This window comes from Artemia sp. Qi Xiang Cuo, chromosome 5, assembly GCF_049724085.1.
Source record: "Artemia sp. Qi Xiang Cuo chromosome 5, ASM4972408v1, whole genome shotgun sequence".
Taxonomy (NCBI): domain Eukaryota; kingdom Metazoa; phylum Arthropoda; class Branchiopoda; order Anostraca; family Artemiidae; genus Artemia; species Artemia sp. Qi Xiang Cuo.
In genome coordinates, this window is record NC_142798.1 from 75,666,445 (window position 1) to 75,694,037 (window position 27,593).

Genomic DNA, 27,593 nt, shown 5'->3' on the forward strand with positions numbered 1-27,593 from the left:
AACACAGTTTATTCAAAGTCTTGAGATGTAAATTTACTTCTTTAATACTGCCTAAATGTAAAATGAATTTTCAATGAAAAGGCCAAAATCTTCTCTGTTTTCTAATTGTAAAAAAAAAGTTGAATTTAGGGTTGTATACTTGATTGGTCTCATCTCCCCATATATACGACACGTTTTCGACGTACTACCTCAAATTAGATATCCTTTCTCCAGACCACACTGCCTTTCTATGGCGAACAAATAAACATTCAAATGATGATAGGTCGATTTATTTAGACATTGAAAACAGGTACAAAAGTCTAGATATTTCGATGACACAAACAGCGATCGTCATCACTAGAAAAACTAAAGTATTAAAATTAAAACTAACGTACTTCTACAAAACAAAATAATTAAATTCCGGTTCATTCACTAGATTTTTCTGAGAGAGTTCAATAACATAGTTCATTCAAAGTCTTGAGATGTAAATTTCCTTTTTAGTACTGCCTAAATGGAAAATAGATTTTCAATGAAGGTGGATACTTAAGTGGGTGTACACTTGATTTGTCTCATCTCCCCATATATACGACGTATTTCGACGCAATACCTTAAATTAGGTATCCTTTTTCTAGACCACTCTGCCTTTCTATGACGAATAAATAAACGTTCAAACGGACATAAGTCCATTTATTTAGACAGTGAAAATGGGTACAAAAGTCTAGATATTTCGAACACACATACTGCGGTCGTCATCAGTAGAAATACTTACAAAAGTCTAGATATTTCGATCAAACATACAGCGATCGTCATCATTAGAAATACTAAAGTATTAAAATTAAAACTAACTTACTTCTACAAAACAAAATAATTAGATTCCGGTTCATTCACTAGATTTTTCTGAGAGAGTTCAATAACATAGTTCATTCAAAGTCTTGAGATGTAAAGTTCCTTTTTAGTACTGCCTAAAGGGAAAATGGATTTCCAATGAAGGTGGATACTTAATTGGGTGTACACTTGATTGGTCTCAGCTCCCCATATATACGGCGAATTTTTGACGCAATACCTTAAATTAGGTATCCTTTTTCCAGACCACACTGCTTTTCTATGACGAATAAATAAACGTTCAAACGGAGATAAGTCCATTTATTTAGACAGTGAAAATGGGTACAAAAGTCTAGATATTTCGATCACACATACTGCGATCGTCATCAGTAGAAATACTTACAAAAGTCTAGATATTTCGATCAAACATACAGCGATCGTTATCAGTAGAAATATTAAAGTATTAAAATTGAAAATAACTTACTTCTACAAAACAAAATAATTAAATTCCGGTTCATTCACTAGATTTTTCTGAGAGAGTTCAATAACATAGTTCATTCAAAGTCTTGAGATGTAAAGTTCCTTTTTAGTACTGCCTAAAGGGAAAATGGATTTCCAATGAAGGTGGATACTTAATTGGGTGTACACTTGATTGGTCTCATCTCCCCATATATACGACGTATTTCGACGCAATACCTTAAATTAGGTATCCTTTTTCCAGACCACACTGCTTTTCTATGACGAATAAATAAACGTTCAAACGGAGATAAGTCCATTTATTTAGACAGTGAAAATGGGTACAAAAGTCTAGATATTTCGATCACACATACTGCGATCGTCATCAGTAGAAATACTTACAAAAGTCTAGATATTTCGATCAAACATACAGCGATCGTCATCAGTAGAAATACTAAAGTATTAAAATTAAAACTAACTTACTTCTACAAAACAAAATAATTAAATTGCGGTTCATTCACTAGATTTTTCTGAGAGACTTATATAACATAGTTCATTCAAAGTCTTGAGATGTAAAGTTCCTTTTTAGTACTGCCTAAATGGAAAATGGATTTCCAATGAAGGTGGATACGTAATTGGGTGTACACTTGATTCGTCTCATCTGCCCATATATACGACGTATTTCGACGCAATACCTTTAATTAGGTATCCTTTTTCCAGACCACACTGCCATTCTATGACGAATAAATAAACGTTCAAATGGGGATAAGTTCGTTTATTTAGACGGCGAAGACAGGTACAAAAGTCTAGATTTCGATCAAACATACAGCGATCGTCATCAGTAGAAATACTAAAGTATTAAAATTAAAACTAACTTATTTCTGCAAAACGAAATAATTAAATTCCCGGTTCATTCACTAGATTTTTCTGAGAGAGTTCAAGAACATAGTTCATTCAAAGTCTTGAGATGTAAAGTTCCTTTTTAGTACTGCCTAAAGGGAAAATGGATTTCCAATGAAGGTGGATACTTAATTGGGTGTACACTTGATTGGTCTCATCTCCCCATATATACGACGTATTTCGACGCAATACCTTAAATTAGGTATCCTTTTTCCAGACCACACTGCTTTTCTATGACGAATAAATAAACGTTCAAATGGGGATAAGTCCATTTATGTAGACAGTGAAAATGGGCACAAAAGTCTAGATATTTCGATTACATATACAACGATCGTCATCAGTAGACATACTAAAGTATTAAAGTTAAAACGAAGATGTTTATAAAAAACAAAATAATTAACTTCTGGTTCATTTACTAGATTTTAGAAAGTCAGTGTGGTCTGGAAAAATGATCCCTAATTTAAAGTTTTACGTCAAAAATGGCTCGTAGCTTTTGGGAGGTACCATTAAACTTAATGAACTTCATATATTTGGAATCAGCATAAAAAATCCTTTTAATGTATCTACTGTCTATTAAAATTCAGTTTCTTAGATTTCGGTTACTCTTTAGCCGAGTCACTTCGTTACTACGAGCTGTTTGAAAGCCCATGTACTAGCACTTTTGTTCAAATTCAAGGTAGCCTAAAATTGGTAAAAGTTTTTTTTTCAGTGTAATGAAGTGTTTTTACAGACAGAGAAAACTATTTTCCAGTGATACATAATATACTTTCTCAATATTATTATTACCCCTAGCCTCTTCATTCTTCTTAACAAAATAATACTTCGGAATTTCCTCATGACTCACCAGAACAGCGGATTTTTTACCTTCTTTTTTTTTTTAGAAATGTTACTTACAAAAGGCACTAAATACAGTGATTTCCTTTCAAACGAGTATCACTGTCTATAACATATCTATAGATGTTTCAGCGCTTAAACATATCTATAGATGTTTCAGTGCCCCACTAGTGGTGACGGAAAAAAAGATTATTGGAGTGGGTATTCTTTCCGCAATGTTTTATAATAAGCTTGTAGGACATTTAGTAATTAGAATTAGAGTATGGTAGAGTTTCTCGTCAGCAAATGTGAGATCTTCAAATATGTTGCCAAAGTGGTAATCTAGGGAAGGGTAACGCAGTAAACGAAGATATAATAAGAAATACATGACAGGAATGTAATGTGTGGAGAATTCCATTTAAAGCAAACCTTAGAAATTTAGATATTTAATTAGAAATTAGAAATTTAGATATTTGAAATTAGAAATTTAGATATTTGATATTAGAAATTTAGAATGAGATTAGAAAATTAGAAATTTAGATATTTAATTTAAAACGACTTCAAAATTTCATTGAAAAAACTCCCTTTGCAAACAATTTTAAAACTAAAAAAATGTAAACGATATTATATAGATATTAGTTCGTATTCTTAATTGTTTCTCCTCACAGGAATATACTTGTGCAATGGTAGACAGCTGTCCACCGTATTTCACAGAAGAAGAAGTGTATGATATGCTTATGCACAATTTTAAGAGACATTTTAACACCAACAGAGCACCGTATGGGCTCTACTTCCACACAATATGGTTCAAAAAGAAGACAAATCTAAGAGCTTTCCAGGTAATTCCTTTCTTAAAATAAGTATATTTGGTCAATTTAGTAAATTTGTGTATATTTTGTCATCAAGTAAGCAAATTTGGTTAAAAACAGTAGTATTTAAATATTCTATACGGTATAGAATGAGAATCAATGGATACATAAACAGTGCTTTTATGGAAATATATCTTGGAGAACTCGTATCCCCCCCCCTCATTACAAACCGTATTCATATTGTGGTGGTAGAGAAGGAATGATCTCCGCCAGGTAATATGGGTACACAAAGGTTAAATCCCTAGGTAGAGGGAGGGGGAGCTTTTCAGGGTGGAATGGGTTAAAATATGAAGGGTCAGGATTGTCGGGGGTGTGGATTGGATGGGTAAAAATTACAAAATAGATCCCTCACTTATAGATTGTAAATGTATCTTATTTCTTGTATTTGTATTGAAAAATACCTTTTCGTGCTATTTCAATTGAAAAAATAGCGAAAACAACGAATTTCCCCCTCTAAGTTTTTTAAATAAGTTTTTCCTCCCCCCTATATTTCTGTAATTTGGTGCCCCTGAGTGTTGTTAAGTTTAAAACTAAAAGAAAATATCGCAAATTAGAATTGGGTTGTCACCTTCCTCAAGCCTGAAGACTGAAGTGGAAGCCTTGAACACTGAAGTGGAAGACAAAATCTTGACTTGAAAAATTCACAATTAAGTGGAAGACAAATTCACAATTAATCAAACATACAGACGATTCGAGTGCAAAAAATCAAATATTTCCAATAAACTAGGAAAGAAAACCCCACTAGTTCGACAACAAACTTTTCAATAAATTACGGTTTCGTAAATCAAATTGACCGGACAGTTATATAAGATTCAGAAGATGATGAATTACCTCATCATCCTGATGAACTTCTTCAGATGAATCTGATGAATTCTGGAGAATCTGATTCTTCTTCTTCCTCTTACTTCTTCATCACCAGATGATGAAATTTCAAATTACTGACATTTTATATAAAAAGGTAGGCTGTTCATATTTCAGAATATCTTCAAAGAAAGAGGCTACAAAATAATCTATCAAAATAAAGTCTACAGAAAGAGTATACATACATACAAATTAGTTAACTGAATATCAGATTTTGGTGTTAATCTATTGTTCTCTAAAAATAATTAGAAGCACAGAATTGGGCCTGTTGAAAAGCAAACATTTTAAGAAAACAATTCTTACTTCATAATATGCAGAATAATTGTAGTTAACATATTTTAACTACGGTTCCACTATGATTCCTCCCCCCCTAATGTGCAAATATATAGCCTAAATTATATATCCTCATACATTTTGCCATGCATCACTCATTTTTTCAACCCATATACCGGTAAATTGAACCAACGCAGACGAAATCAAGAAACAGAAAAACACACAAGAAGTATATAATCTGGGCTATATATTTGCACGTTAGGGGAGGGAAGGAGGGTAAAGTATAGTGGAATTGCAATGTTTTAACTACAATTATTTTACATATTACTAAGTAAGAATTATTTTGTTAGTATGTTTCCTTCTCAGTAGCCCAATTCTAGGCTTATACCCCCCCCCCCACACACGCATAAAAAACACCACCTACAATGAGAAATTGGGAAATGGAATATTTTTTATCTCTATTTTACCTTGAATCACAAATGGCTTTATTTTTCGATCACTTACATAATCTAATTTCTCGTGAACAATAATTTTTTCTTATTTTAGCGATTCCTTGATGATTTAACAAAAATGCCAGATGTATGGTTTGTTAACAACTGGGAAGCAATTCAATGGATGCAGAAACCGACTCCAATCAATCAGTTGAACCAATTTGAACCATGGAAGTGTAAGACACAGGTAAATAAAAAAAAGGCTGTAAAGGCTGTTGCATATTGTTGTGATCCTGTTGCTTTTAGTTTTTGTGTTTAATTGCACAAATCTAAAGCTGGGTACTTTTCTACAACTCCTATGTGAAAAACAAATTTTAAGCACAGCAGCAACTAAGGAACTTATAAAACAAAAAAAAAACATGAAAGAATAAGATAAAAAGGGAAAAATTATTATTTCTTCAAAAAAATATTATTCTTTCTTCAAAAAAATATGTATTATAGTGTACTTCATAAGAAAAGAGATATTTTGAATCATTTACAACTGTATTTTTGAACCGTTTCCTCCTCTCAAATTGGGATTTAGGGGTATTAGAGGGCTATTTAGGGCTATTATTATTAGGGCTATTAGGGCTAATATGTATCATAGTGTACTTCATAAGAAAACATATATTTTGAATCATTTCCAACTGTGTTTTTGAACCATTTTCTCCTCTCAAATTGGGTTTTTCCTCATAATACGGATTTCCTCATAATCATAATTGGGTTTTTACTCAAAACCATTTCCTCATAATATTTATAAGTTTTATAAAGCTCAAATTGGGCTTTAGGGCTATTAGAGGAACAATAAATGAAAAGCAGATATCTTGCTACTGAGACATACGTTTTTTGTAAGTCCCATAGTTTTCTTTGCTTTTAAGGGGGGTGTATAAAGGGCAATGGTTCATTCGGATTTATTGACTTTTTCGTCAAATCCCTTAAAGGCTCACTACAGGCATTCTGAGCCTCGATAATTTAAGAAACTATAAGTTGCGAATTCTATTCTAAGGTTCTTCCTCCACCCTCCCATAATTGAAAATTTTATCCAAGGTGTTTAGAGAAACCCATTGAACGCATTGGATTTATTTGCTAGTCTAAGTTTTTAACGTTTTATTTCTTCAACTAGAACAGTTTCAGTTTGAAATGACACACACATTTATGTTGTTCAAATATTAACGTCAATACTAATTACATCAGTGAAAATGGTCATTTTTAAAGCAGTGCTGTCATGGAAAGAAAAATTCACCAAAATTCTTGATTGTAGCGATAAAAGATTTGTGGAAATGTGGCTATAAAGAAAATGACTGGGCTTAATTGCGGTAATAAATATTGACCGCGTCAAATCTAATATCTTACTTTAAAGCTGCAATCTTACACCTTATAAGTTCTCCGATAGTGCCGCTTATAGCGCTAAAGACTGTGCCAACACGCCCTGCGCCACAGCAATGGGGAGTGAAGTAAGTTTATGACCGCGCCACCCTCAATTATTGAGAGAAAATAAGATGTGTAGAGATATAAATGTGACCTCTTTTTCTTGAGCTATCTGGAGATCAGATTCCCTGGGAACGTTTCCATGGAGATATGCGAACTAATTACCTGTTATTAGACTGGATACAGACATATAATGAAATAAACACAGGTAAAAAGCAATAGATTTATTGAGACTTACATATTTAGGTGAACAGCAGTAGGTCTCTTCAAATGACACAACGGTGACTGAGATACAACAATGAAAGGATTGCAAAGCTTGAACGTCGAAATAATTCTGTCTAAATGGTCCTGAATTTGATTTATGAATATTTCCAAAAAGCACTTTTACCCCACTATCAAATGTAATTTTTTCTGTCCAGTGCTGTGAGAACTGGCTCACAATTGGCTCGAGTGGCCCAAGGATGCAAACCCTTTGTCCAATAAATTGTTTTAAATATTTCTGATGATTCAAACGTTCACACGGCTCTTATCATTTAAACTTCCTTAGAAATATTGTGCGTAGCATCTTTTTTATTGCTCACTGTCTTAGCGAAATCCAAAGCTTGGATAGCGCCGTTCTTTGTCTGAGGCTAACTGCAATTTATCTCTCTGCTGATTAAGGACTTTTCTTTCTTTTTTGACACTAGATTTAAACTTAATTAGAGGAAGTCGGAATTATCTTTAGAAAGAAGGAACTTTATTTTGGTATTTTAAATATATCGCATTTTACTCACGGTACATGATGTCTTTGTTATATTTGGTTTTCCCAAAGTTTTATAAAGCTGTATCAAATATCATCTTGTTGTGATAAGACCAAAAATGTCCTTAGTGAGCACTTAAAATGTAAAAGGAAAGATATACACACCTTATTTATAAATCATGTTTTGTTGTTTTGGGTATAAATATGTGGTGTAATAAATATGTGTTTGATTGCATCAAAATTAAGGATAAATTCTGTAATTGTGACAGGATTCATTTTAAGTTTTACTTAAAGAGTGAACGGCTTTTTAAATGTTTTTTTTTTGTTTCTCCCTAATTTTGGATGAAAACGCTCCTCCTCCCTCCCAATCTATTTAAAACCTCCTTTTTTACACCATCCCAGGAAGTCTTATTTCATTTAAATCTTTCTTTATGACGTCCTCCCACCCCAGGCGAGGACGACCTGCATTCCGTTTAGCCTTAGACGGTTGGCCGAAAAAGACAATCTTCGGCAAAATTTCATCCTTCATCCGCACAACATGCTCTAGCCATCTTTACATTTCTCTCATTATAGCCCTAGGAAGCAGGATTGAACCACATTTTTCGTATAACTTGCTGTTTGAAATACGGTCAGTCAGCCGGGTACCTAGAACAATCCGTAGAAAATTGCTCTGGAAAACATATAGCAAATCTTCATCTGCTTTTCGAAGCACCCATGCTCCAGAGCCATATCTGACCACTGTCATCACTATAGCTTCTAATATTCTAATCTTGGTTTGCAGACTTATTTTCTTATTCTTCTAAAAAATTTTTAACTGTAAAAAAACACACCGAACCTTGGCTATTCTACTTTTAAAATCTTCACTGCTCGCGCCATCTTTACTAACAAATTATTAAAAAAACGTTCCGTAAAATAAGTTTTTCAAAGAAAAGTAAACGCCATTTTAAACTTAAGCTCAGCAGATACAAATACCTGCTAAAATTCAAACTCAAAACGACCAGAAATTACTATTAAAGAATAAATGAAACCCAAAACGAACAGAAATTAAATAAACAATCATAAGAAAATACATACAACAAGTACTAATATAAATGAATAAATAGATCTTAAAGCGAGTAATGCTAAGATTGAATATGAAAATCAAGCTTAAAACGAAAAAAAAATATTTTGCTATTGAATTATAAATGAAACTTGAAACGAACAGAAATTAAATAAACAATCAATCCAAACAAACATATAATAGATGTTAATATAAATGAATAAATAAATCTTAAAACGTATGAAACTTAAATTGAATATGCAGATCAAGCTTGAAACGAACAAAAATCACTACAAACAAGAGTTTGGGTATCGCCTCCTTCTCTCACTGTAAAAGTCTAAACCTACTGCGCAATTGGTGCTTTACTGAAAACCAATTTTATTACAAACATTTTCTTTTGTACTTAATATTGAAAATAAACATTAAAATTATAGTAAAATTTTGAACTGATGAGCTTTCAGTAATTAATATCATTATAAATCAAATTTTCAGTTTATAATTAGTTCTTTCTAACGTTGTTCAAGACGCATATACTTTCACTACAAACAAGAGTTTGGATACTGCCCGCTTCCTTAACTGTAAATAAAAACAAAAGCCCACTGCGTCATTGGCGCTTAACTTAAATTATATTACAAATACTTTCTTGTCCAGTTCTTACAGCATTGATAATAAAAATAAAATTACAGTGAAATTTATTCTTGAACTGATGGATCTTTCAACAATTAATATCATTATATATCAAATATTCAATTTGATGTTGTTTATACTTTCCAAGACTGTTTAAGACGCATATAGTTTTCAGTAAAGCGCCAATGACGCAGTAGGTTTTAGAATTAAACAGTGAGAGAAGGAGGCGATACTCAAACTCTTGTTTGTAGCGATTTTTGTTCGTTTCAAGCTTGATTTGAATATTCAATTTAGTTTCACACCTTTTAAGATTTATTTATTCATTTATATTAGTATCCATTGCATGTTTGTTTGCATTGATTTTTTATTTAATTTCTGTTCGTTTTAAGTTTCATTTATACTTCAATAGAATTTTTTTTTTGTTTTAAGATTGATTTTAATATTCAATCTAAGCATTACTCGCTTTAAGATTTATTTATTCATTTATATTATTGCTTGTTGTATGCTTTTGCTATGATTGTTTGTTTAATTTCTGTTTGTTTTGGGTTTCATTTATTCTTTATTAGTAATTTCTGGTCGTTTTTAGTTTGAATTTTTACAGGTATTTGTATATGCTGATCTTAAGTTTAAAATGGCCTTTACTTTTGTTTGAAAAACTTTTTTTCAGAAAGTTTTTTTAATGAATTTTTGTTCGTTTCTGATTGCAAAAAGTTTCAAGTTTTTAAAAATTCTTTACTTCAAAATCAAAACTTTTTTTTTTTAATAAAACGTTCATCAAAGTATCAAAACTGATATCAAAGTAACAATATATAAGTAAACAAATGGGTCTGTATCAACCCCGGAGTTTTTGTCATCAGAAGTTTGAACTTATTTTGAACAAAATGGCTATCTCAAAATTTTTATCGGATGGATTTGGGGAAAAAGGACGGGGGGGGGGGATAATTGCCCTTCATTCTCTTTTGAATCTTTAAAAGTGAACTAGAACTTTCTATTTTCAATCAAATGAGCCCTTTCTAAAGTTTGTACGAGCATTCCTTCTATAAGAACCATATAGACCCCCAGAGTATAACTTACAAGGAGAGCATAACTGTTCCTGGGCCCAGGGGGGTTGTGTCGGCCCCGGAGTCTTAATATCTGATGTTAACTATTTTTAACTAATGCTTACCTCAAATTTTTATCGGATGGGTTTATCCATCCGATAAACCCGAAGGTGTGGAAGGCGGGAAGGGCTAGTTGCCCTCCGGTCTTTTTTACTCTGAGAAAATGAACTAGAACTTTTATTTCCCATTCAAATGAGCCCTCTCTGAAGTTTATACGAGCATACCTTTCATAAGGACCATATACGGCCCCAGAGCATAGCTTACACTGCCTGCAGCCGGGCCCTGGGGGATTGTGTCGAAACCGGAGTTTTTGTTATCTGACCATTGAACTATTTTTAAAAAATGCCTGCCTCACAATTTGTATCAGATGGGTTTTGGGAAAAAAGGGCGTGGGGGGGGGGGGCTAGTTGATCTCGGATATCTTTTTGACTATTAAAAAGTGAACTGGAACTTTCAATTTCCGATCAAATGAGCCCTCTCTGTAGTTTATACGAGCATCCCTTTCATAAGAACCATATACGACCCCAGGACAACACTTACAACGCCTATCCCCCGGGCCCCGGGGGGTTGTGTTGACACCGGAGTTTTCGTTATCTAATTTTTGACCAATTTTTAAAAAACTGGTTATCTCAAAAAATGTTTAGCCGAAGGGTTTGGAAAAAGAAAGCGTGGGGGGGGCTAGGTACTCTCAGATCTCTTTTAACTTTTAAAAAGTGAGCTCGAAGTTTCAGTTTCCAATCAAATGAGCCCTCTCTGAAGTTTATACGAGTATCCCTTTCAAGGGATACTCGTATAAACTAATACCATAGAACCATATATGCCCCCGGGCATAAATTACAACGCCTGCCCCCGGGTCCTTGGGGTTTGTGTCGACACCTGAGTTTTTGTTATTTGACTTTTGAACAATTATTAACTTAATTATTATTAATATTATTTATTTATAACCCATCATACAGACAAAAAAAAGACGGAGTACAGCAAAGACAAAAGAAAGAAAAATACACTTGAATAAAGGTAAATGCACCAACTGCATAACAGCAATAACTTCTACTAAAACAGTGCGTAGCATGAACTATTGCTGGAGAATCACATGCCACTGGTGACTAATAATTTTCCTGTTAAACTGTTGTGTTTGTTTTCCTATTGTAAGCATGGGATCAGCTATTTTGTATTTTCTGATCAGGTAAGTTTTGCGTGTCCAGGGTGGAATCCTTAGTAGGTAAATTGCGTATTTAAAGAATATCGACCGTAATTTGTGCTTCGTAGTTTGCGGGAAAGTTCACCAGAAGGGGCTAAGGTAAAAAAAGTGAGGGAGGACCAGTGCGATGTAGAGCCGTGCTAGGATCATTCGGTTAAAGCTGAATTTCTTTACTACCATTTTGCTATATGCAAAGCTCATTTGTTTCTCGAGATGCTTAATGAGTAGTGCTCTTCTCTACTCATTGTCAGTGGTCAGCTGGTGCTATATTAGTGTTTCCGAGCGTGATGGATTCGGGCTTCAGCGTTTCAGGCCAGTTGAACAATAGCACTTTCGACTTCGAAGCGTTGAATTCAAGACCAATAGCTGCATACTCTCTTTCAAAAATTTTACAATTTCCTTCAATTCTTCCAAGTTCAAGGGCAATGTTTAATAAGTCATCAGCAAAGCAAACTAGGGAAAGATCTGTACTTTTAGAAATGCAAAATGTTAGACAATTTTCTTGTGCCGGAATCACGCTATTATTGGAAGCTGGAGCAGAAGTAGGTGCGCCTTGACGAGCACCCTTCTTTACTGGGATTCTAACAGAATCTGTTTGCTTCTCATACTTGATCTTGATTTCAGCGTCAAGGTTTTCATACATATCTCTCAGGGGTAGGAGTGTGCCATAATGGAAGCCGCGCTTTGCCATTTCAAGTACTATCTGTTCGTGTATTAATGAGTCAAAAGCTCGTCGTCTATCATGTATGCCAAGAGCGACAGATTCGGCAGAATTTTTGCCATCCAATAGTAATGCAACTACCGCACTTAAAGCATGTCTACAGCCAAGCCCAGGCTGGAAACCAAACTGGAAAGGCGGTGTGTAGCACATCGTATTAATTTCCTCAATAATCAAAAGTTCGAATATCTTGCAAAAAGTGGTAGGTACTGTTATAGGTCGAAATGATGGACATTCCCCAGGAGGCTTTCCCTTTTTTGGTACCGGTGTAAGATTTCTGACACAGAACGTACTAGGAACAGTACCTACCGCAAAAATCATCTGGAATAAGAGGGTTAAATGTTCAATAAGCAGAAACGACGGGTTTTGTACGTGGACTGCAGAAATTGTGTGAATACCTTGCGATCTCTTTTTTTTAAGATGACGGAGAGCGTTCTCACATAGTCGACGGAGGGCGAATTTTTTATCACATAGGCGGGATGTTTCTCATCTATGGATTCTACAGACCTTAAACTCCTTTCTAAGATTTTCTAAGATTTGTAGTGAAGCTAAGCGAAACTGGTGTCAAAGTGCTGGTGTGCAAGTAGAAAGATTTGCTTTGACTTCTCTAAAAAGATATCCATTTGCGGTGTAGCAACAAACACTTTAATTCCATAGCTGAAATATATTAAATAAGAAAATTTGTCATTATTTATCATAGCCGAATGAGCTAAAAAGCCTGTCCGACAACAGACAAAAAATCAGGTATTATCTTTTATAACGATCGATTGAAAATCGCACAGAACCCTCTCCCCCAACAGCACTTAAGCTAAAATTGAATAGCATTTTCATCCCTCCGTCCAAAAAACTTTAACTTTTGTAATACTGAATTAAGAAGAGAAAAGATCCCCCTCATCACCTTTCATCGAATTCTGTATCCATCTGAATGCATAAAATAATGTAAAATTAATTTTTCTCCAAAAATAAAATTTTAAGCAAAAGGGGGAGTATATTCGCAATATTTTACTTCCCCGGTCCTCCCCTTTAATTAACTTCTGTGTCCATCTATCTAAAACTCCTTGGCCAAGGAATTGGCAAGGGAAACCCCCCTCCCTTACGCTTTTCTTGTACACGGCCCTTCTTAACACCCAATAATATCAAATCAAAACTTTGAGAAGGTCTTCTTGTTAAAAGTAGTTGAAAGGCTAAACAAGTATTCCTGCGAAAATGATATCTCCTAGTGTTCCTTGGTCTAGGACCGATAAATAGAAAGAATGCCAACTATTTATAAGGTTTCAAACGGTTCGTGGTAACGAACTGTAAGTAAGGAGCGACCCGGCTCAATAGTAACCGAAACTCTAAAAAACTGAATTTTGATATTAATAGATATATCAAAAGAAGTGCATTTGTATACTAATTTTAAATACATAAATTTCGTTAAGTTTAGTCTTAGCCATCAAAGGTTACGAGTCTGAGAAGATTTTCCTTATTTTCAAAAAAAAGGGGGAACACCCCCTAAAATTCAAGTGATATTAATGTAAATCACACCATCAGTTTTAATTTTGTACCAATTCTGTAAGAATTACTCCTGAAACACAAGGGCCATTTACTTAGAACAATAAGACGCTTTTTCAAAAGTACTAAAAGCACTTTAGCGTAAAGTGTGAGGTGTTACTAAGGGGCCAACCCTCTTTTTGTATGTAATAATTTCTGTTCTTTTTAAGTTTTAATGTCGCTCCTTACTTTCAGTTGAAAAAACTTGTTTTTTTATTTAATTATAGATAGAAGCTAAAGAAACCCATTGCCAAACAAGTATTCCTACGAGAATTACAGGACTCCAGAATTTCTTGGGCAATGATTGTGAATTAGACAAATATCCAAATATTTACAAATAGATTTTATAGTAATAGGCCCCCCCATCAGCCCACACACTAAATTTGAAGTAGGTTTCGACTCCCCCCCCCCCAAAAAAAAAAATAACGTTTCTGGACCCGGTCGTATTGTGGTAAAACAAAATAAAATACTCTTACTAAAACTTTGACTTTGGAAATATTGAATTAAGAAAAAAAGACTCCCTCAAAAGTTTAACTTTGGAAATACTGAATTAAGAAAAATAACACCCCCCTCCTCCCGTTTAATCGAAAGCTGTATAAATCTGAATGCATAAGTCATCTAAAATCGATTTTTCTCCACTAATAAACATTTCACCCAAGCGAGAAAATATTCTCACTAATTTTTATTAATTTTAAAATGGCTAGATGGTGACAAGGATTTCTGATGGGAACCGGCTTATATTTCTTACTTCTTACATCTTTCATATACCTTGCTTCTTGTGTGTAATAACCACAGTCATTGCAAATTAAATTTTCATTTTAGGTACCCCCTGAGGACAAGGCCTGTAACATAGCAAAAGCCTGTAAGTTACAAAGCCGAGACCTGAGAGGAAGTCGGTACCTTCACACTTGCACAGAATGCCCTGAAGTATATCCTTGGATTAAAAACGAATTTGGACTTGATATCTAATATATGTTTTTGGTTTTGTTCCTAGTCTATTTATTTATTAAACGAATTCTATTTATTTATAGTCAAGCTCTCTGTAGGGGCTACTTAGTGTATGAAAGCATATAGTTGTAGAAAACCTTTGGGTTTTATTCTAGTGGACAACATACAGCAATATCGAACAAAATTTTCATAATTCTTTTTCATATTGATAACAAGTTCATATTAATAATAAGGTTGGAGATTAGAAGTCAATCGATTATTTTCAAATAGAGGAATCGCCGAAATATTAAGAAAAGAAAGAGGCTATATTACCAACCAGAGACTACTTCTACTCCTACTCCCAGTAACTTATTTCAGTGCTAGGCGCTTGCATGGGCGCCCATAAACTGAATTCCAGGGGGGGGGGCAAACCTCGTCTAATTGGCACTTTTAATGCTATATCATAGAAATCTCAGAAGAAAAATACAAAAATAAGACAGACTCATTCAGCCAGGGGTGGGGGGTGGACGCCCCCTGCCCTCCTTATGGGCGCCCATGGGCGCTTGAGGTCAACATTAATGCATACGCTCAATGAAGTTCCTATAGAATGTACGGAAGTAACAGCTTAAGAATTTATAAAAGACCTGGAAACATATACCCAATCCCCGATTCAAGCAGAGGCGCCCAGAGAAATGATTTGAATAGTGGAGGGACAATCGTTTCACGGGGTTAGAGGCTTGAGATAGTTTGTTTCCTTGGAAAGTGTTATACTCTTTATACTCTTGGAAAGTGTTATAATGCTAAATGCTAAAGTATTCTGTAAAAAACCTCTTTTCTCCCGTAAGTGTACTTAAGACCAGGTAAAGGAAATTGTCTTTAAGTCACATATAAAGTTTAAGATCTTAATCCAAACGCCCCCGAAGAGTTACGCGTAGTCACGGATATTTTTAATAATGAAATTACTGTATATCTGCATGTGAATAGTAATAAAGGTGATTAGTCACCATCATGACGCTGAAGAAGCTACATAAAAATATATTTTTATGTAGACATTTATTTTCGGTTCTAGGTAATTCAAAACCACGGCTTAGGAAAGCTATACTCAAACACGGTATCGAAAATGAATTCATTAATCTCCTTTCTGAACTTCTTTTAAATTTAACTGAAGGCGATGGCCAACTGTCAGAAGGTGTTGGACAACAGACAAAGCACCATCGTTCACTTTCACGTGCCCTATTTTGAAAATATTAGGGAAAGGCTTTTAAAAGAAAACGACTTCTTCAAACAGGTGGTAGTTTCTTTTCATTGTTACTGCCGATAATCATCGGACTCGTAAATACTATTCTCTAGAAATGGCTAAACCCTATAAATTGACGCCAATTGAATTACATTTTCACCAAAAGAGAACTTTGAAGATAATATTGATAAATTTATTAAAAATAAAACACATGCCGATGATGAAAAATTAATGTTGCTTCAAAATTCACTTCGACATGTCGACAAACATAAACCTTATGAAAGTTTTGAAACTTTGAAAACGCCAAAAAAAGAAGAAGATATATCTAAAGGTTTATTTATCTCATTCCTATAGTAGGCAAAGTCAAAGATTCTTGACTTATCTCCCTGAAAATGAACAAATTGACGAGGAAAAGAATGAAGTTATAATCCAAGGCAAGCCTTACAATTTAATTGATTTGGTATCTGATTTGATTCCAAATCGTAAAAGGCTTGAATCCTTTGATAGTCATTTGTATAAATGTTTAAAGGCTTATTCTAAAATTCTTATTGGGAACGAACATGTTTTGAGACGATTAAAGGAATTTAAAGAAATATCACAAGACAGATCAAGAGATAGCAGGCCAAGTGGGCATGGTAATTTAATTGGTATTAAACGAAAGCGTCTTTCCACCTCATTTAGTATGCAAAAGGGTAGCGAACGCTTCACACCGCGTGTACGTTCAAAATGGATTATCTTTTGAAACGGGTTTATGAGAATATTGGAGAAGTCGGAAGTTTAAGTTCTCCCACCACATTTTCTCGAATCGCCAGAGTGGTAAGAAAATTAGCAAAAGAGTATTTACAGAAGGAACTCAGCCAGCCACACTCTTTATCGAAGCCATAGAGTTCGCGGTAATTATTGTCGAAAACCTAAGCCTTTTACCCACTGCATATATTACAATCAGATCTTTTGACTCCAGACGCGATTCAAAGACGCCATAATAGACCGTATAAGTATATTTTACTTGCAATAAGTGTTTTACTCGCTATGCATATGCAGTTCGACTGCGGTCAAAGAGAGGCGATGAAGTTAATAGAACCCTTGAATCAATCTTTGAATAAGATTCTTATAGAAAAATCAAACACATTGAGGGAGTGAATTTGTTAATTTACATGTAAAAAAGGTTTTATTGAAATCTATTGCAGTATTCTATCATAGTCATAGTCCGATAAAGGCGGCATTGGCTGAAAGTTTGATAAGAACCATTCGACTTTTAATTTCAAGTTATTGTACATTCAAAAATACTGCTGCTTTTATTCAATATTTAGGTAAAATCATGTTGATTTATAATCAAAGTTTTCATTGATCCTTGTCCAATGTTAATCCTCTAGAAGCTTATCACAATATCAACCCACTTGACATTCTTGTTAAACAATATTCTAATGAAAAGGTTGTGAAGAAAAAATTTAATGTTGGTGATACTGTTCAAATCAATCGACCAAGAAGTGTTTTTGAAACGGGGGAATTATTTGTTGTCCACTGAACTTTTTAAAGTGTCAAAAGTCTTAGACACTAAACCTGTAGTATTTCGTTTTCGTAACCTGAAAGATGATGATATTTTCAGCGGTTCTTATGTATAAAAATTGCAGAAGGTTGGGAATTGTGGATTGTACCATACTTAAAAGGTATTAAAGACTCATACATGCAAGGGTAAGAGAGTGTTGCTTGTTGGCTGGCTAGGATACAACTCTGATTTTGATTCTTGGATTGCCACTGAAGACGTTCATAATCTCTGATGATTTTTATGTGTCATTCATTTCCAATTTCTCTGACCCTCTCTATGACGATTTAAATAAAACAAGTTGGACAAACCCTCATTTTTGGACAAACTCTCCCCCGCCATCAAATTTGAGGGAACGTATAAAGTTGTTCTTGTTGATTGTATTTTTTAAAATACTTTTGATATCCTGAGAAAAGATTGTATATTTCAGATTAAAGTAAGACCCTTTGAATTTTTTGACGAGGGTTTGTTGGCAAATTTTTTACTCCGATGATTACCCCTTAGCTATTATAGCCTATGGGCAATACAGCAATATGACCGATTTGTGTCGAGTTATCAGCAAAAACATTGCGAGTCGAAAAAAGGATGGCTTCACATTCAACTATTCAGAAGAACAGAGGAGAATTGACATTACCAATCCATTTGAGAATGAAATAGTTGTCCTTAATAAGGACTTACGTTGGGTTCTCGGTTTTGAAGATCGTATTATTAAAGTAAAAAATTTCAGTGGCAAGGACCATGGTATCTATGTAGACAATGCATCCAGTTTCTCATCAGACAATTGTATATTTGCTTACGCATCTAGATTCGTCGAGACATCTAGATTCGATAATACCAATGTCCCCTACTACGTAATCTTGAACAAAAACCCAGTCACAAACACATTCACCAGTACAATATAAAGCATCTTCATACACCCCTGTCAGCAATACGTGTTTGGAGCTCTGTCAGTTAACATTAAGAAGTGAATTGGGTTATCCTCTAGCAATAACAAAAAGTTTGGCTGTGATTACATGTCATTTTCGACCCATTCAGTGAGATGACCAATAGAAAAAGTACTTTTGTTTGCCCTGTTATTGATTATTATGCCGCTTCTCTTGGACCACGAAAATTAGGTCATGGAATGGACTATTACAGGGGTCGTTCGGCATTGTTCTGTTACGGTCTCAGCAACTGGTTTTCTAAGCTGTTTTGCTTTGCATTACCCCTGGCTAAAAAATATATTGCACCGGTTGCCGCGGATTTGCGTTCTTGACAGTACATGACTGAGCCTCTGGGAAGGATTTTAAAGAAAGTGTCTCACAAACTCTCAGGTCCAGCAGAAAAGGTTTAAAAAGAGCAAGAAATACTTCATCACTCACCAGTCTCAACTCAACCCGGAAGCATAAAACATCAAGGAAGAAAAAGAAAGTAAAATTGTTATATCGAAAAAGGATTTATTTTCCTAGAAATGGCATATTTACCACATAAAAAATCTCATCCTTCAGTCAACTCATCTCTAAATCTTTTCAGTGCAGAAAATGTTGATGTGAGTGTAAAACATGGTTACTATGAAAAAGTTTATCCGTAACATCCGCTCTCTGAGAAGATACATTTTCAAATTTGTTCCAGGGAAGATTATGTCATAGATTTGATTTCTACATTGATAAATTTGCGTGTAACTGTAAAAAATCGAAAAATGAAAAACCTAGTGCAGCCGATGGCTTATTCTATGAAAATTTTGTACTACATAATTTATTTTAGACAAATCAGTGTCTAAATAAATAGAACATTGGTGAGCATAAGCAACAATATTTCAAATTATGCAGGTTATATGCAGTTCACGTTGAAGACTCCAATGTCCTATAAGCTTTTGAGAGGTATGGCTATTGGATGTGAATATGAAACGGACACTGACACTAGCAATATACTTAGAGGTGTGACAACTAAAGATTTACACATGGCTGGGAAAATAAATCATGGGATATTTAATATACCTCAATGGTTGCCCCCCCCCCGAATGTAAAGACTGATATAAAGCTACAACTTGCACCGTTCTATTTTATTTTGCGAAAAGTAGTTGGCACAGCGCCCGATCTAACAGTCTTTCTCGCATCAGCAACACTTCATGTAGGAAAACAAACAGTTATGAGTTCTGTTGCCTTGGCGATTGAAAAACTAACAGCTTCTGGAAATAATATCAAATTGGCCGTTCCTCATACAATCACGAATCAAGGAAATATTGCTGCGGGAACGCGTACCTACACTGATCCATCATTTGTCAACGGTGAAACTTCTTCAAAACTTGCTTTGGCCTTTGTAAAAAGTGCTAGTGCCATTGGATCTTGCACAAATTCTCCACATAAATTTGAAATGTTTGGAATTTCATCTCTTGTATGTAAAGTAAATGATAAATCCTACAGTACCTTATATGAATTGATAATGCAATCCCTAGATGGAGATTCACAATTATTGTAAACTGGTATAACCGACGGTGCATATAACTGTCGAACTGTTCACCGGGATATAGCATCCCAGTCCATATAACTGTTGATGGTGCAGAGATTAGAGGGAAGCTTATCGATAAAATGGCATACGTAGATGACATCGAGAAACTCAATAGTCAAGAGCATCTACTCCAAGCTGACACCGACGAACTAGTGTCAGCAACCAAGGCCTTTGGGATGGTCGTTAATACAGCCAAAACCAAGGTTATGCGGGTGTCTGGAGACCCTGCTTCAAGAAAATGCAACTAACAATAAAAGGAGAGCCAGTATAAAATGTTGACTTCTTCGTCTACCTAGGGAGCCTCCTAACTTCTGATAACGACTGCTCGAAATCGATCAAACGAAGACTCGGCCTGGCAAGCGCCAGCTTCAAGAACCTCTTGCCAATCTAAAAAAACAAGACTCTGTCAAATTCTCTGAAGGTGCCACTCTTCAACTCTTTCATAATCCCGATAGCCTTATACTTAAATGAAACTTGGTCAATAAAGGCTAATGATGAAGGAAGAATCTCCGCTTTTGAAACTAAATGCCTTAGACGCATTGCGAGGATTACCTACATTGACCGAGTCTCAAATGAAGACCTCCGAAAACTATTCCGCTGTCCCCGCACCATCATGGATCGGGTCATAAGCCAACAACTCCACTGGCTTGGCCATATCCGGTGGATGTCGGCCAACCAGCTTCCAAAAATCACATTCGAAGGACGGGTTCACGACACGCGCCCCAGAGGCCAACCTCGTAAGAGATGGACAGACAATTTCCCGGCCCATAACCTCCCCCAGCTACTTCGTCTAGCGCCAGAGAGATCGAACTACCGTCGCCACACTCATCATTTGCTCAGAAGAGAAGAAGCTCCAACACAGCCACAAAGGCCGGACGGGACTAAAGTCAAGTCAAAGTCAAAGTATAACCGAAGAAAGGTTTTTGAAAACTCATGATATCATAGTATTGGATTTGTCCGATACTCAAGGTAAGACTATTGTCCAAACAGGTACAGTGCGTTTAGAGTGTACCTTTGCCAAACCATTGGAGGAGAGTATTGCATTAATCTCGCTAAATCAATTTGAAACCTATTGGGAAATTACCCCTGACGACAGTGTTCTATTAGACTTGGCACCATGAACACAAATCAAATAATCAATGTATTCAATTTGGATCCTTACATGTCCAATTAAAAATCCTATCGCATACCCTCGGATTTTCTCGATTATATTCAAAATGATAACAATACCATTATCATTGTTAATAGTAACCCATCGACTGTGCAGACGGGGCATTGGCTATGCATCTTTAAAAGTCAAAGAATATTGAAATTTTTGACCCTGTTGGCCTACCGGATACGTTTTACACTCCTAACATTAAAATCTTTCTTGAGCATAGTGAAAAATCTATCATTCAAAATAAGAAGTGGGTACAAGATTTACCAGCCAAAAGCTGTGGTTTTATGCACTATTATATTTTGTTTTCCGAGGTCGCGGACATCCATGCAGTGAATTCCTTAACATTTATGGAGAGAATCCTCGATTGAACGAATGACTAGTTGAAAACACACTTTCCTACCTTTACAGTATAAATTTCAGTGGCCTAAGAATGAAGTGCTTTAAAAATGTATGTAAGTTTGTTAATTAATAATATTTGTATGTACAGAAAAAACTGCGTCTTTAAGATTTCTTCTTCCACGCATAGGTAGTCATCAGAAACGATAAGTGGCAGCACCTCGTCAGGTTTCAACTTGTACTCTTCTTGGCGTACAAAGTCAGGGTAACATTTTCTATTATTATAACTTCATTTTTATTACAACTTTGTGTAAAGTCAATAATGATATTCTGATTCATATTATAAAATTCAAGTGTTTCAATTTGCTTATTTAAAGCAATGTCACACACAAAATTCTCATGTGAAGAATCACTTTCTGTAACAGCCAAATAAAAGGCTGTAGGTTTATAATCATAGTAGTCTGTATCTTCACAGCGATGTCGCAAAAACCAATTAATCCAGCAATTGAAGCGTAGACCAGGTTCTTCTTCCCCAAAAAATTAAAACGATGACGATACCAGTCTCTTAAAAATAAACTAAAATCACGATTGGTTTTTTTTTTTGCAATCATGCCAGGATAAGTATTTTTCCACTGATCACGTTTATCATAGTCTCAATTGGAGCATAGGAAACCTCTAGCATGAGATTCACAAATCTCTTCAAGACGACAATTCCCGTCTTTAATTCGCGCAGCATGTCCTTTGTGCAATTTATATGGACTGCGTATTTGTAGTGGAATCTACATTTTTTATCAGAGTCATCATCAAAAGTATAATTCTCACAGGGTAACCAACTTCAAAATATATAGATACATAATGGACATGCATGGAACATTTTTCGATATTGTCCGTCTCACTTCCGTATAACAACTGACTGAAGATCAATAAAATGAATGTCTTCTAGGAGAAGTGACGCCATTCATTGTTCAATGAACGTATTCATGGATAAACTATCATGGGTGGTTTCACGGGAGATGTTTTTAATTTCTTTTGTAGAAATTCCCCACTAGTAACTTTTTTATTTTAGTCGCGATTTCTATGTATATTACGACTTTATTTTTACATAGGTAACTGTTTCGGCATCTAGACAAGATATGTTGCATTAAGTTGAGAGGGTACATATGTCCTCTTGTTACTTTTCCTTGAATGGTAATAGTAGGAGGATGGAGGTAAGATCTATCAACAAGTAACGTTTTAACATCAACAAGAAATTGACCTGCTTCATCAACTAAAAGTCTTAGGTTTGCGTTTTCTTTCAAGACTAACTTCTCTGGAGATAATACTCTTGCATATCCACTTCTATAAAACTTGAATTTTCTCTGTAGTCCAATGAACTAAACTCCCTACTGTCATGACAACGCACGCATATATAACCAATAAGCTGGCCATTAGCACTTGTTTCACAATTCAAATATTTCTCTTTCTCAGCATTCAATACTACTGCAATTCTATCATGTACACACGTCTTCTTGGAATATTTTATCTTCATTTTTTTAATATGATGTTTATCCTTCGGATGCAGAAATAAAACTGAAGCAAGGTCACACACGACTGCGTCATCCTCTATTAAATAGCACCTAATAACCATTTAAAACAGAACTGCGGTCGTCTTCCGAAGGCGTGTCTTCCCAAATATAAACATTTCCCTAACAACTGACAATCTAAAACTGGGACCGGCCGTATTGCGGGGGCGTTTCTTCCCAATGTAAATATTGACGTAACATCTGTATCTCTTAAAAGCTTAAAAGAAAGTTTCTAGATCGAGATAGGAAGAGGGTACTAGCAGATGGATCCTGGACCCCCCCCCCCATTACTCACAAGATCGTATTAAAATGACGTTATATTTTTTTTATAAAAGGTGTCGTATTCAGACATTATTTTTCACTAGTATAAAATATGTAAGTAGTAAGTAAGTTTGACGGCACAAGGACCTCTAGGTCCAAACCGATGGTGCCATCCTGTGATTTTGCACACCCTAATAGTGTAAAATATCCCTAGAGGATAACACAAAAAGATACCAAGTTAATGACCTTTTAAGTTTCCATCAGGTGAATATACCTACAATTTTGAATAGAAAAATTTAAATATCACAAGGGGATATTCTAATATTTTAAGTATAAGCAATATGTAATGATGTATAATATTGATATTTTAAAAATGTCTTTGTGTGCATGTCGCAAAATCAATTGGGAACCACTACTCACCCTCTTAAGGAAAATTCTATCTTTTTGATTTTTAGTTTGTTTTTTTTTGATCGCAGGCACAATTAAATATCTAATTTGCTGCTACTCTTTGATCGAGGGTACAGAGAAAGTTTTGGGGATAACTTCATCAAGAAGATCATTCCTGATAGATTTGCAACGTCGCATAAAGATGTTCTTCAAGTACTCTGTTTTCGGCTTGCCAGTCTCAATATAATTTTACTGAGCTGTGTGGCTTCAACTCTGTTTTGTTGGTTGGAATATTGGAGGCTCGATACGAGATAACTTTAGAGAATGAGGTGAATTTAAGCAATTGTAGAAAAGAACCATCCACGCTACATTGAACCTCGCACTAACAGACTGGAGAGAGTCATGGGGAAGATCTAAACCGTCTCTATAAGCCCTATAATGGATATTTCGGAGTGGTGCCAGCAACATTTTTGGAGCACCAGCATTAAGCAGACACCCATTCTCGGCAATGGGTCTGATGCAAGACTTGTAAAGCAGGTGATCGAGCTAGGCGGTAGACTGTTTTGCAGCTAAGAGTTATTCCCAGCTTCATTTTCGCAGAATGTTTTTACCCGATCAAGGGGACGTTTTAATGACATTTGTGGAGAAGTGGATTCCAAGGAGACGAAGCTCGTCGACGTTCTTTATAATGTCGTTCAAAAAGATTATTTGGGGTGTATGCAGGATACTTTTGATCAGGAGATTATCAACTCCTTTATTTGTGATGCATTAAAACTGACCATCCAGGTTTCCAAAAGGTCTCCCTTTTCAGTTTCCAAAAGATCTGTCTGTAGTGACAGAGAGGCATTGATTGGCTCATCATGTTTTGGGATGATTGAATGTATTGTGGTGTCGTTTGCAAAGTGATGCAGAGAGTTCACATGGTTATCTCCCATGTCCTTTACGTAAAGAATATTAAACATAGGTCCCAATATACTATCCTGGGGTAAGCCTGCCTTTATTGGATATTTAAGAGGTGAAACAGTCAAGAAAAATCCGCAGTAAACGTACTTGTTCGACAACGAACTTTTCGAACTAGGTTCAGTTATGCGAACAATATAGAAAGTACTAACAAGAATAATTAATTTCGCTTACAGCTAGTATTGGAGCTGAATAAGTTTATATTTTGGTCACCAAATGAATGAGTTGAATGAGAATGTTTACAATTCATTCGTTTGAATGAATTGTATCAGCTCACGTCATTATATTTATCAATCCTGGTGGAACTGCCATGATGCTAGCTGTTTTAAAGTTTTTTTTATTTTTTTTTATTTTTAAAGCTCGTATTTTAATGTAAGTTTCTCTTTTATATTTGCGTTTGTATTGCGCTGAGGACCGCCCTTGGACATAGGGCCGAAATATTCATTTAGAGCTTGGAATTCCACCGTCTTTAGAAAAAAATCCCTATTGTTTCTACTTTCAATTTGTTGTTTATAATGGAAAGGCAGTGTGGTCTTCGTCGCTATTTTCGTATTATCGAGTCTTATTCAACCCAGGAAGTGGACACTGCGGCTCGTGTTCCACCTGATCTACTTGGCGGTAGTGAATAGCTGGTTTGAACAGACCAGATTTTAAAGGGCCCAAAAGTCCAAGAACTCTATGGATTCCCTGGCTTTCCGTCTAGAGGTGGCCGAGTCTCTGATTATGAGAAAAGAGGCGACGCCCATGGACGACGGAGGCCACACTCGGTCACCTTAAGCGACGATGAGGAAGAGGGAATCGATGGTTCCTCTGTTTCTGCCCCCCCTCCCCCAAATAAAGAAAAAAAGAAAAGAGGAAGGCCAATTCCGAAGACCATGCCCTTCCATAAAGGTAATTCCTATCGCGGTCGCCAATAGCAAACATCGTTTCTTCATAAAACCAATTTTTCCAGGAGACAAGAAAAACTTATTTCGGTTCTTTTCCTATGAGCTAGGAGGTTGGGAGTTACACCAAAAAAATCATATAAATCACAGGAAGGTGTTGATATAGTTTTTATAACTATCTAGGGTAACTTTGTTCATCAGACAGCACATATGTGGTTCGCTTCAGTAGAGTTTCATTTATACGCGGTCTGTGCAGGCTACTTTTTGTCGCACAATTTTCATACGAAGTCTGTGCTCCATTTGATTTTCCCGGGACTTCGATACGAGGTATGTAGCCGTGGGAAACAAGCCGCTTTCGCTCATACGAGGTTTGTAACGACTCAAAAAAATTTTTTTTTAGTAATGAGGCCATCGTGAGGGTTTATCTAACAACGCGGCAACGGTTTAACAGACGACGGCAAGAATCAGACGCTTTACAACACTTTGGCTAAACACAGCTACATGGCTAGACCGCCTGAACCAACAGAAGAACGATTTTCAGTAGCTTGTTCAGCAGCGAATGGACGTAGGATTGCTGGTACTTCTTTTTCAGGATTGCTCGCATTCAACTGTTCCTTCGTCTCGTCCCAGATTATATTCAGTGCGTCGAACGAGACAAGGTCGTATGGAGTCCAGTTGTGAATGACAACTTTTCTTATGTAGTAAAGGGATGAAGGCTAGATTCGGGGGCATAAAAGGGTCGATTGCAAACAGTGTGTCTCGACAAAAATTCTGCCTGTACTTTTACTTGCATCATCTTTGTCTTTCTTCGTGGCAGACCTAGCATGTAATTTACGTGTCATGTATCGCTGATATGCTTCCTCATTAGAATTTCCAAGCTTGTATGCAATGCAGACAACACACTGGTCTTTCTTTGGTTTGAAAATGGCCAAACCTTTGTCTTTTAAAAGATCTCTGAACGCACTGATGCCAACAGTGTCTTTTCCAAGCTTCTCTGCATCTGTCTGATAAGCAGAGAGGACTTCAGTCAAAGATCCAAAGAGATACTCAAAATATTTCTTAGAGTCCCAGGACCTACAATAGTGTGAGGCAGGCTTTGGTAGATCTTCAAAGAATTTCAGAGCAAACTCTATACGTTCTGCAAAACCAGCGGATTTTCTTGTATCCATACGTAGCAAGTTTGATGGGTGATAAGGATCACTTAATTGGTGAATTCCCACTGCTGCAGCAGCTCATGCCCAATTCCTAAACTGCCACTCTCCAACGCAAAACGTGTTCAAAGACGTAGTTTTGCAAACCACCAACAGTCCCTGCGAGATTTTCAGACGGTACTTGATGGTTGAAGTACGTCTTGAGGAGCTGCCATTCATTTTCTTTTTTTGTGTCATCACAGTCAACAAAGGTTGCAATATATATTTTCTTCTGCTCCCACGATATTTTCGTCCAATACTTTGTAAAGACAGGCTCTCTGTCCGTATTGTAAAAATAAGGCTCATTGCCTTGGCAAAGCAGTAATGTACCTGGTAAATAGTTGAAGTTCAAGTTCATAATGACTAAAGTGCTACTAAATTAACACTGATCTATGGGTTTGTCCTTTTATTCAATTCGCTACTTAGCTACTTAGTTACAGAATAAAATAAAATACTTATCCATGTCTTTTCTTTATTTATATTTAAAGGTTTTTTTTACATATTGTCTGAACCCAACTTTAGTGAGGCAATACCTCCAATAACTGACAATGCTTTCCTCAGAGACCAAAGGTTATTCCACTGGGAGGTAATGACACTCCTATATACTCTATTGGCAAGCGAAATTAAAGCCATCTGTCGTTTGGTTATTTCCTCGTTTCTATGAATTATTTGACCTTACCATACTTTACCCATAAATTGAGCCATAGATTTATGGCTGAGCACTGTAGAAGAAACAGAATAACAAGCTATAGCATAAATGGTCAAGGCACTATGTGTGATTGGAAGCAGCCAGTTGGATATTTCTGCCCGTGTTGCTTACCTTTGCTTCTTTGTC

General features: G+C 35.7%; 1 protein-coding gene across 1 annotated transcript in view; it reads left to right on the top strand.

Moving 5' to 3' along the window:
* ChLD3 (Chitin and LDLR binding deacetylase 3) overlaps positions 1–14,849 on the top strand; it is a 78,604-nt gene extending 63,755 nt beyond the window's left edge. The window contains exons 9-11 of the mRNA XM_089089944.1: positions 3,639–3,809; positions 5,520–5,651; positions 14,648–14,849. Coding sequence (XP_088946070.1) covers positions 3,639–3,809; positions 5,520–5,651; positions 14,648–14,794 — 450 coding nt within the window. The 3' untranslated portion in view covers positions 14,795–14,849. The remainder of the gene's footprint in view (positions 1–3,638; positions 3,810–5,519; positions 5,652–14,647) is intronic.
* Positions 14,850–27,593: the final 12,744 nt, after the last annotated feature.